The sequence below is a fragment of the Ambystoma mexicanum genome, chromosome 7q (genome assembly GCF_040938575.1).
Source record: "Ambystoma mexicanum isolate Mex_15411 chromosome 7q, UKY_AmexF1_1, whole genome shotgun sequence".
NCBI classification, from domain to species: domain Eukaryota; kingdom Metazoa; phylum Chordata; class Amphibia; order Caudata; family Ambystomatidae; genus Ambystoma; species Ambystoma mexicanum.
The window spans coordinates 661,469,985-661,481,885 of NC_090941.1; the positions used below are offsets into that span (position 1 = coordinate 661,469,985).

Here is an 11,901-nt window from a genome sequence, read left to right on the forward strand (position 1 = left end):
TGCAGTAGCAATAGTAAAGTGCCAAGCACATACATCCAACACAGACGTTGTGTCTTTGGGGAACGCGGCAGCGGACGCTGCCGCCAAGGAGGCTTCCTATTTTCAGAAATATGACGCAGGTGAATACATGCTGCAGCATAAGACAAACGAAGAGCCCCCAGAAGGGTACAACATGATGCCCATATCACAAATACTAGAATTGCAGGAAGGAGCTAGTGCAGACGAAAAATTGATGTGGACAAAACGAGGGTGCAGCAAGCCGGGAACAGACTTGCTGTGGCGGCAAAATAACTCAGGGAAAGTGGTAATGCCCATCCAGCTACTAGAAATTGCGCTTCAACAACTACACTTCCCCGCACATAATACCAAACAGCACATTGCAGCAGAAATACAGGAAGAATGGTTCGTGCCCAGTCTCCAGGAGCACGTATCTCGATTAGCAATGGAATGCACAACATGTCAGATCTACAATTCAGGAATAACATTACGCACACTCCGGGGAACAATTCCTAAACTCATTGGCCCATTCAGAGAACTGCATATTGATTACGCGGACATGGGGGAAAGGTGTAATGGCGCACGGTACATGATCGTGGTTGTGTGCCCATTCTCAAGGTGGGTGGAAGCTGGACCATGTGCACGACCTGATGCCAAAAGCACAGCCAAGTTCCTAGTGAGGGAGGTGTTCCCGCGCTGGGGAATTTGTGACGTGATTCGCTCAGACAATGGCACTCATTTTGTGAATGAACTCTTCAAGGAAGTCACTACATTATTGGGAATAAAACATAAATTGTGTTCAATTTATCATCCTCAAAGTAATGGCGTAGTGGAAAAGATGAACGGACTGTTAAAGGGCAGGTTATCGAAACTATGCTTTTCATTGAAGAAGAATTGGATCTACTGCCTGCCCCTTGCGCTATTTGAACTGAGAAATCAGCCAAGTAAAGACCACCATTTGTCCCCGCACGAAATTGTGACTGGGAGACGAATGCACACAGCACACTCCCCACTGCGCGAACACTCAGATGCACACAGGAGCGCCGCGATATTGGGAGAAGAATTCACGGACTATTTGAAAAAATTAACAAGGGCAGCGCGCGCAATATCAAAGCAGCTCTCCCCACTCTCCACTAGAGAGGAGGGAAATCTAACAGGGTCTGTCACAGAGCCTGAGCAACAGCTACAGCTACTGCCAGGCGAACTAATTTATGTCAGGAGTTTTGTGCGTCGATGGAATGCACCACAGTTCCACGGCCCATACGAGGTAGTGTACTGCACGCCCACAGCTGTAAAAGTGAAGGGTTTGAGGTACTGGGTACACTTGACAGATGTGCGAAGAGCTTATAATAATGTGCAAGAGGAGGGAGATGAGGAGGCACAGACAACAGCAACCAATTCAACTGAATGTCTGAATATTGACTTGTGTGTGTGCGTCAGCAATGAACGAAAATGGGAAAGTGACTGATGAAGTATTGCTGCATTCTCTTTTTATATATTACTGGGAAAAAAAAAAGGGGTTTTTTTTTAGACTTATATGTGATTAATAAAGTGAACAAATTATGACATGTTTACACCCTTGTCTGTGAATACCCTTCCCCACAACCCTACCCGCTTCCATTACCCGTCAATATATATTGGCACTAATGGTGCCAACAAAATGTTTACATACATGCACTTAATGCACTTTTATATCTCAAACAGGAGCTACCATGGCATCTAACGGGGAGCCTGCAACGGATAGAATCAGTAGAATGAGAGAATTAGTACATGAGAGATGCAGATATTCGTATGAGTGTGGACTATCTGTGTGCATTACGTTGTTTTTTATACTAATGTTTGGCCTGGTTACATATTGGTTTGTAGCGTTCATCTCTATCGAGATGAACGAGGGGGGAGGGATTAACAGTACTGGGATTAACAGCACTACTGGGACCAATACAACTGCAAGTGTCAATACTAGGGAGGGTGATTTTTTGGTATGGGACGGAACTAAACTTGTATGGGGTTATCATACCACACCATCCAATGCTGTCATCTTACAAAAGAAAGAGCCACAGGGTGGAATGCAAAACAACACAGTGCCTCCACCAGGGATATCTAATTACAATGCCCGCAGTTTAAATGACCGAAACCCGTCTGCCATATCATGGTTGTATAACACCCCCACCAGCCAGCCTGCCCCCATACTAAAAAACAACCTGCAAGATAACGTCAGGGACGAAAAGGAAAGGCTGCTAGCAGTACACGAAATATTATATGATGCATGGGCCACGGGGGCGGGAATGAGAAAGGGGGGTCTATTTTATCCCTCACCCAGGAAATTGGCAAGTACATGAGGAACAAGAACAACAGACAGAAGAGGGAGGCAGGGAGGAGGAAGTATGATGAGTACTATGGGTTAGGTCTAGATAAGATGGAAAACCCACGACACCCCCACCAAACAAATAAATGGTATGCGGATATGAGTGCCACAGCTAAACAAACAACAAACGAGAGCTGTTATGTCTGCTCCCTCATCCCTCACGCTTCAGGTACACCCAAAGTATTGCTACCCAAAGAGTTGCCAATTATAGATGCCCAATGTCTCCTTCATCTCACGTTGTGCAGGATTAAGAACACCTTCCAGGCACATGAAGTTACTTTTCGAATGCTGCAGAACGAGAAAACATGCTATCCAAAGACGGCAGGGGTGGTATGTTTGAAAGAACCGTTTTTTGTAATACAAGGGACACTTTTTTCTGATAACAAGTGGAAGGATGAAGAAGTAATGTGCAAAGCTGAAGCACTGAGAGGTGTGGCACCAGAGAAATTGCAGTGGATAGAAGAAACATGCACACCAGTATGGAAGGAACACATTTCAAAACTAACTTGGGTAACCGCCATTGAAAGACCTTTCAAACTACAGAACGAAATAGACTATGAACTATGTTTTAAAGGAGAGGGGAAGACCTCCAAGGGAACAAACAAGAACTGTAACAAGACCCTCACCATCCCAGATCTGAGAAAAGGGACAGCGGCCCTTATGGACACGTACTGGGTATGCGGCAACCAGGCATACCTACACCTCCCCCCGTCATGGAGTGGCAGCTGCTCAATGGCCACTCTACACTCAGCCCTAATGGTAATACCAGAAAGCCACATCGACGGGAGCAAAAAGACACAGGAACGCCTGCAACAGAGTGCAGCCCAGCCAACTGCGGAGTCACAAATGTATGTCCTGTCTTCCGGAAACAAGGGAGAAGTGCTGACCCGTAACAGACGTGCATCAAACTACATATCAAACGAATCATCAGAACTATTGGCTCAGATCCCAGATAAATATCGATTATTCAGCTCAGCAGAAACATTCTTTGCCTCACTCGTCTCAAGTGTCCAAGCAAGAGCAAACGCAAAATGGCTCCAGATAACACGCTGGGAATTGATTCAGCTGGCAAACGACACTGAAGAAGGGTTCAACGTAATAAAAGTGGAACTAAGGGCTTTATGGCTGATGACCATGCAAAACAGGTATGTTCTGGACCTGTTGACGGCGATGGATGGAGGTGTTTGCCGAAAAATAGGAAGTGCCTGCTGCACTTTCGTACCTTCTGAAGACGCAGAAAATGGCTCCCTGTCCCATGTGATCGAAGCAGTCCACAACCTAGGAGAAAAAATGAAAAAGGAAGGTGGAGCAGAAGACAGTACATGGTTCGATAACATCTTCTCCTGGGTCCCCTCATGGCTTGGAACAACTGTGAAATTTTTGATGCCAGCTGTGGTGTTCCTCCTTTTAATTTTTTGCCTGTGCCAGGTGGGTCTTCGAGTTTGTGCTAACGCAGTACCAAATGGTGCAATGATGATGGTGACAATGGGCAACACCCGTGGGACAATACAAAACATGCAGGAAGTGCAGGTACAAACCGGAACAGATGACACACCAAGATATCAGCTAGTGCCTATCTATCACGACAAAGATATCATAGATAAAGCATGGCACACCACCATTAGAGAGCCCCGTGTACTAGAATGGTACCAGGAGGTGTGGGTAGATTTGGCGGGAGATGGCGGATGTATATACCTGACTTGTACCCCAGATGAATATGCCAGAAGAGGGGAGAGCTTACGGGGGGTGTGCAGAGCATGGATGCCCATAAAAGGCACACCTGCTTGGGACGAGGCAGTGACGGACGAAGCAGAGTGTACAAGGCTGGAGGACTTAAAGTATTCGTTACTTAAGTAACGAAAGGGGGGAAATGTAGGGGAGGAGTGGTCCGAAAGACCCCCCTTGCCCACATCTCCACCCCAGGTGAGGGCCATGGCTCATCGGGCGTCCCCTCCTTACCACCAGGGCCCAGGTGGTGGATGGCTCACCTGCTGAAGACATTGCCCGCACGTATAGAATTTAGCTAGGCCTCAGAAACCATCTTGTCTACTAAAAATGGTGTGAGCTCAGCGCACTGTAGCGCGGCCCCCACCTTCGGAAAGTCTCAGTTATCCCTGTCGCCGCGGCACCCTGGCAGATCCGCTGCGAGCCCGTTCCCACGAACAAGACGGACATGAGCTAGCATACTACATTAACATTGTAACATTTCACCTTCCGCAGTGTATCATCGCTCCCAACATGACCCGGCCAGCGGGCCTGGGCGATGAAGAGAACGGTAAAATGGTCATCAGATGGCAGAAAGTCTTTACATACGAATGCCAAGACCACTTGCAAAGTATGCTTTCCTCCACAAAATCTCTTATATTACAAAAATCTGTAAAATGTATAAACATAGAAAGCATGCCTCCATGATATAAGCAATGGCGAGCCCACACCACTGCAGTTGGGTACTAATAATGAAGGAGAGTTCCAGGGATCTATTTGGTACGTGTATCACTGGGAAACTTACACTCCATGGTTTTCCGCCATAACCGAACTAATGCTGCTAGAGTACATGAGGAGACGAATGCAACCATACAGAGGGCTCATGTGAAAGATGCGCAAGAATGCACGTGTCATGTGTGTATGTCTAAGCCCCTTATGTGCCACCACCGCCACGTACAGTGGCGGGTCATTTTCTATGTACTCCACCAACCCGACTACTACCTCACTTACTGCAAATGTATATGCATGTAACTAAATACTGTAGTTGTTAAAACATAGTGTACGAATACGGTGCTCAGACTGGGTATAATCGAGACACATCCAGCAAAGTTTAAATGCATGTTTTAAAGTGATTTGAATAAGTATTATAGAGTGTTCAAATGTTTGTGATGTTTTTACCTAAAGTCGGCAACACACAAGGGAGATACCTTTGTGAATACGTGCAAGGCCATTCCCCCACCCACCCTGCGAAGGCTGCCAAGACATGAGAGCAGAGGCCCGCGCTGCGCTACTCCACCTCCCCCAACCAGACTGGAGCCGCTTCAAAGATTTGTAGCCCCCCCTGCAGCACCCAAGGCCGCGGCCCGCCACCTGCATTATTTACAGCACCGCAGTAAAACTCTGCCTGAACACACACTTCCAAAGGCGCCCCCTCGTAAACCTTATAACCCACCGGATCATCTTAGACCTATGGTCTTGTTCAATCAGGACACCCAACACTTTGACAACACACAGCGGCACATCCATAACAACTTCTAACAAGACAGAAAGACCTGTACCGCCCGTCCCAGGCCCTGAAGCTTAGCACCTCGACCTATGGCCCCGGTCAACAGGACACTGGTAACCATGTCCTGACGTATTACCATCAGACCCCTCACAAGGTGCATTCCTCCTGTATTGCATTAACCTGTAGAATAACCTATTGGAAGATTTACTAAAGAAGATAATATTGCAATGATTGAATGACTGCGGTGTGCATGGCCTAGGGCAAATAAGTCAGGAAAAGACATTCATCTCTGACACTGGCCGCGATGGCACAACAACACCGCCCGGATGAACTCAGCCAACCTGCCAGGCCCAGCCGAACCCACGAGGCTGACCAGTGACGTCTTCCAGCCAAAGCCAACCGCATCGCAGCAGCACCTATAGTTAGTCGTCGCCACCCAATCCCATCGAACTTGTGCCCCCTATAGTATGTAGGTTCCCGTGACGTTTTTTGTAAATATATACGCCTGTCTTTGCTATTGTCAGACAGAGCGCTCTCGGAGTTTGCAGAGTTCTTTGCATGCCCTATTCTGATTGATACACTCCCATTTAAGCTCACCCGCACTCTGTCTTGGCTTTATTCCCGATTTGGGAGAGTCCTTCATTGTCTCTCATTGCGGGGAGGATCGTGCTGGCTGGGGACGCTTGCCTTCAGGTTATATCAGTTCCAGCGAGCAGGTTCCTGGGTGACCAGTAATTTAAGCTGAATAAGACCTTGTCCAGCCAGCCGATTGCCCCAACTGTTCTTCTGGGATGGCTGTGGAAAGAAACGTGCCCGTTTCTTGGACATCTCTAGGAAAAGGGCTATGCAACAGTTTGTACTCAATACAGAGTTCCAGATGTAATCCTTCTTCAGATATCCAAGATGATTCTGCAGGGGGTCTCACACGCTTAAAGTGGCAATTTTCTGCAGTGGACTGCTCCCCTTCTAGTCTTCTGTAAGAGGTCCAATCCTGGCTGCTGTTTCAGAATCTTCTGCTTAAGGATTTCAAACCGAGAGTGCTTTACCTGCAGGAAGTGGGGGAGAGTAATACAGGAGATTTGGTAGCCTGGTGAATCCAAGATGGTGGGACTCGTCTGTGGACTGATGCTTCTCTCCTGGCTACTCTAACTCTGCCCCCTCTTGTGTCTGCCTACATCAAAGAGCCTCTGTTAATTGCCACATATCTGTGAGCTCCTTTGGCATGACAGACCCTGTCTGTTGAAGCATTGACGCACTCCCTGCCCCTGGGGGCAGTCCCTTCCTTCCTGGGATTTGAAAACCCTTTTCTAGGGAAAACAAAGCCTTTTCCTGTGGCAGTGGCCAAATGGTCTGTGTTGGGTGAATCTCAGTCCCAGAAAGTAAATACACAGGAGGCCCTGAAAGGAAGGCCACTAGAAACTAGCTGACAATAAAATGACATCAAAATGTTTTGGCCAGTATAATTGTGGAGTCCCAATGACCACCATATCATAACCAGACATGGTTTATGTTTAGATTTTTCATCTGCCACCAGGTTATGGGAGGACACAATTATAGGATGTAATTTACATTCTGGATTGTCCACAGTTAAAGGCAGATCCTGGCGGAACTTTGGGCTCCATTGGTGTGTTGGCAGGAATGCACATGTCACTTTGTATTGTCATGTTGCTAAACTACAAGGCAGTGGCTGGTAGGTGTCAGGCCCAGCAGAGTTACATGCTTGCACTATGCTTTTCTATACAGAGCATTAAGCAAAAAGGGTAAAAAAGGTCAGAAACTACATTGCAATACATATTTTCTCCTTTTGCTGAGTTCCTGCGGCCCGTGATTGGTAAGTGCTGTTGCATCAGACAGTAGTAGAGTGTGCACTAGGCCACAGGCCAAGGTTGAGATCATATATGGAGTACCAATTTCGATGGGAGAAAATCAAAATGAGGAGTGATGTATATAGGACAGCTCCTGACAAATGCTGGACTTTATATTTCCTTCTGCAGAGCTGAGAAACCGAGAAAGATTGTTGCTTTGTCCAGGTGGTAAGTTTGAGGCACACCCCAAACCCCAAACACTGCATCTACTTGGGCACTTCTTAGAGCTGGGGGGAGGGTGCCCCAAATCATGCCTCTGTTGAGACAGCAGCTTGCCTTTTCAAGAGAGCCTGGGCTCCCTCATGGACCTGACAGCCTCTGGCAGAACTATGGTCCCCTGTACCTGCAGAGGATTCACTCTCAGGTGAGGAAGGCACACCACACACCGGGGAGCCCAACAAGTTTTTATTAAAGAGAATCTGGAATCTAAACTGTTCAATTTATGAATATACTAAACCCCTGATATCCCAGCAGAGATGGAGGCCTAGTTATTCGCTGAGGAGATGAACTTGGACATGTTTTAATGTCCTTGTTGCTCTTTGTGTCTTCCCTGAAAAAGCAGAGCAGGCCTTGGGGACACATTTTCCTATGTCAATGTGCGTGCTAGCTGTGCCATGTTACCCCTTCACATACTGTAACCTCAGTGTCAGATCATGGCTCTGTAGCATCACGTGGCTTATCTACTTGTCCTTAGTCTGTATATGTTGCTCAGCCGCCAACAGAGATAAGTCATAAGGCGTGATAGCATAGATGAGCAAGGAAAGATCTAATGGAGACGGGATGAATTAGGGCTCATGTCGAAGGAACACGCTGGTGAACAGCGTCTGCCCACTTTTTGCAGAGGGTGGGTACCGTTCTCCCTGTGTGTTTTCAATTAATTAAGACCATTTTTAAAAAGTGCTCCTACCACTTGAATAAGAGTGCCGTGTCCGGGATTCGAACCCAAGTCACGCTGTTCAGAGACAAGAAAATTACCTGTGATTCCACTAAAATCCCACAGTAAACGATTGTAAAACACTCCTATTGACTCTTTGCTGTACAGGTTACGTTTTTGTATACCTTCTGAGACAACAGGTGTGCTCTTTTTCCCTTTAGCAAGCAATGTTTTAAGAAAACATGTTATATTGGCAAATGCTTATTTGTCCTGTTCACTTTCTGAGTTGAGAAAGGGACCCTAAAATTAAATGTGCACATTCTTTTCACTTTGCGTTCACTGCATGTGATGTCAGAGTCCCCTATCCTTGTTTTAGGACTTGAGCCCTGGTGTGAGCAATATGTAAATGCCTAGTGACATGTAAAACATGCCCAACATACGTGCAGAAAATACATTAAGAAGGGCTGATACTCACTGTCGAATCCTGTGCTACGCTTGGTGTACTTTGACCTAATGTGAAATGTACTACAATGCTGAAAGGAATGACTAGCCCGGGTTTCCCATTTGTTTGCCCCAAAGGAAATGGTTGTAGCCACTGTCAGTTAATCAATACTTTCCGGCCATAGAGGATTATGAACAATGACTCATAAGTTCATTTTGGGTGTGTTGAGAATGCGTTATGAGGGGCATAGATACCCAGCTAGCCACAGGGCTGTAACCTCTCCTGTGCGCATACACGTGCCTCACTTTTTGTAGGTTACCACTCGCCAAGGGTGTTGCTAGGTCTGAAAAAGCTCTGTGGTTACGGTAATGCCGGGACTGTCAGGACTCGGGGCTAGCTACCCTTTTGGTTGTAGCCTCTGAGCTTCTATCCGGGTCTACAATTAAAAGAGCTTGGGCTATAGCTCGCTCAGCACCCCCACAGCAACGCACCTGTGAGTCACTGTGTACATAAATGCGAGTGAAAAAGGTCACACTGCACTATGTCCGGTTTTAATTGCTTGTAATTTGCATGACTTATTGAATGTTTATTACTAAATGTGCAATGAATGGTGTTGTTAATAATAATATTATAATTATATATTGTTATAGTGCAAATCTAGCTCCAGAGCAGTGAAGCACTGTACAGGTCGCTATAATTGGTAGATCTGTTAGATTTTGAGGCCTATGCTGCTCATTTTTGAGAACTCACATGCAAAACGCAGTCAAGCACTCTTTGGGTGACAAAGAAAACAGGACAATAGTCCATTTGTTTTGATGTTAATTCGAATTTTTCAGTGATATTGAGAAGGTTCAGTGATATTGGTTCCCCCCAAGTGATCAGCCTTTTTTTGTTCCAATATTAGGCTTTTCAAAACATGGACAACAAATCCTCCCAGTACAAGAACATTCAAACTTCCCAGAAATTCTGACCGGGCAGACCCCGCCTACCAATCGGACCAGGAAGTGAGCCCAGGAGCAGGAAAATAGACTGTTTTCCTCTGTGTGTATCACTGCCAGCTAGGGCTGTTAGCTGCTTCCACGTTGTCCTCTATCCGAAAACAGCAAACAAACATCAGCTGCTGCTACACGGAATCGTACTAGTGACATGGAGCCGCCATTTTGAAGTTGACTACCTTCACCAGATATATCATGGCTTTTAACAAAACGTATATGATATACTTTACTTATCATTAAGCAACCAACAGATGAGGACTTTGGAAACTAACTTAAACCAGCATGCAAGGTGGCATATCGTTTGTTGGTGTTATAGAGTAGAGGGAAAAGGACAACGGCCCGGGTCGTTGCACTAGTCAAGCGTCTCTGTTCAATAAAAAGGCCGTGCTGGCCTGCCAAGTACTACTGTGCACATGTGTGTTCTAATCTAATCTAGCACTGCCCCCCAACAAGTCTAGAATCTCCCAGACCACCAGGACAGAGTTTCTGGAAGCCGACGACATGCTTTTATGCTGTTAGATAAAATGGCTGGCAGATTATTCAAGTTTTAAAGATATGGAAAACCGAATTAATTGTACACGTTAATTATTGGAAAGGAATAGGTATCTTTGATAATGGGCCAATTCGATTTTTATATAACTGTTAAAATTCACTAACATCTATCTTTGTGTTGTTTATCCGAAAGGATTTAAAATTGAAAATGCTTCCCTCTTTTCACTTAGACCTTGCTAACTCTGCTGAAAAACGGAACTATGCAAACACGATGAACATATGCAGAATGAAACTATCAAGCTAAATGATTTTAAACTAGCAAATACATATTTGTCATATTTGTTAAAACCTGTGTACTAAAACGTAAATCAATGAATGCCATGATAGCCTTGAACGTGTAAATACTATGTCTCTATAACATAATAACTATGTTATTTTTAACAATTTAAAAGTGCATTTTTTTACAAGACTACTGTATGCGCTTATTCTATGTGATGTTGATGTGTTCTGTAATTTACTGATTATTAAAGTGTGGCAGCTTCTTTTGTAACATCTCCTTGGTTGTGTTCCCCCTCAGACCGCCCCGTTATGGCAAAACCAGCCGAGCCACCCGGACCTTGAGGAAAGTCCCAAGCAAACATGTTGATGATCCAGCGTGCCACACGAGGTTATCAGCTTGGGCAAACATCAGCCAGAGCTGGTGCACAAGACATGGCTAGTTCACTTGAATTGTTTGTTTATTGGGACATCTAGAAATCCGTGCATTTCTTTGATCTACAATTTTCGATAGATGGAAATTGCTATCACATCATTTTACAGGAATATCCAACAATATGGGCCGATGAAAATGACTTATTCAGTTGTTAGGATGACATTTTGTGAACAGTGTTGTTGTGTGATGGTATTTGACATCCACACAAGTATAGAGTTCAATCGAGCCAAGGCCGGCAGTCGTGTTGAAATAATCAGCAAGATTAAGTGGGAGAGTGCCACTGAGGGACCGAGGGGGGATCGGCGTGAGACACACTGTGACTAACCAAGCTCCCACAACACTCTTATTCATGTACTCACAACTTATCTTTTTGTATCTTTTTGTTATTTAAAAATAATAAAATATTTGGATAGTGAAGATCCTTAAGAAGACGCTTGGTTGGGTGCTTTACGTCAGAAAACAATCACTGGCAATGCCAACAGTTTTTACTTTTGGGTAGGCATGGGAAAGGTACTTGCCAGACACTGCCAAAGTGGTATTAACTGGCTTTTGGTGGCAGCAGGTGCAACATGGTGCGTGTACTTGGGCATCCAATAGCCGTGCCTGGCAAATGCTCAATACCTAAACACAAGCCAAAACTATTGGCTTTGCCAATGCTTGTTTTTAACAGGACTTCAATGAAGGGCACACCTTGTGCTTATAAATCGAGTGGGTAAAGGCAGACCTGCATAATACATTTTTGGTACACCAGCAGCACTTTTACAGCTCCATTTAAGCCATTAACTCAGAAGACTGCTTTGAGACAACACTTGCAGGCACTTTTAGTGCACACATTGAGGGTAAGGCTTAACTAAAGCGAGCTCAAAGAGTTCAAAGAGTTCCCATGAGAAGGTGTTTAGGACGGGGATGGATCTGAACTGTGTGGGAATGGCCATAGGAATGAGCATG

General features: G+C 45.4%; 1 protein-coding gene across 2 annotated transcripts in view; it reads left to right on the forward strand.

The window, feature by feature from the left end:
* Positions 1-11,256, forward strand: part of FLT3 (fms related receptor tyrosine kinase 3) — an 842,728-nt gene extending 831,472 nt beyond the window's left edge. Inside the window, exon 24 of one of the 2 annotated variants that reach the window (XM_069639890.1) lies at positions 10,819-11,256. In XM_069639890.1, coding sequence (XP_069495991.1) covers positions 10,819-10,887 — 69 coding nt within the window. In that variant the 3' untranslated portion in view covers positions 10,888-11,256. Of the gene's footprint in view, positions 1-9,658; positions 10,790-10,818 lie in introns of those variants that run through there. The other variant, XM_069639891.1, reaches the window with a different exon arrangement.
* The last annotated feature ends 645 nt before the right edge of the window (positions 11,257-11,901 follow it).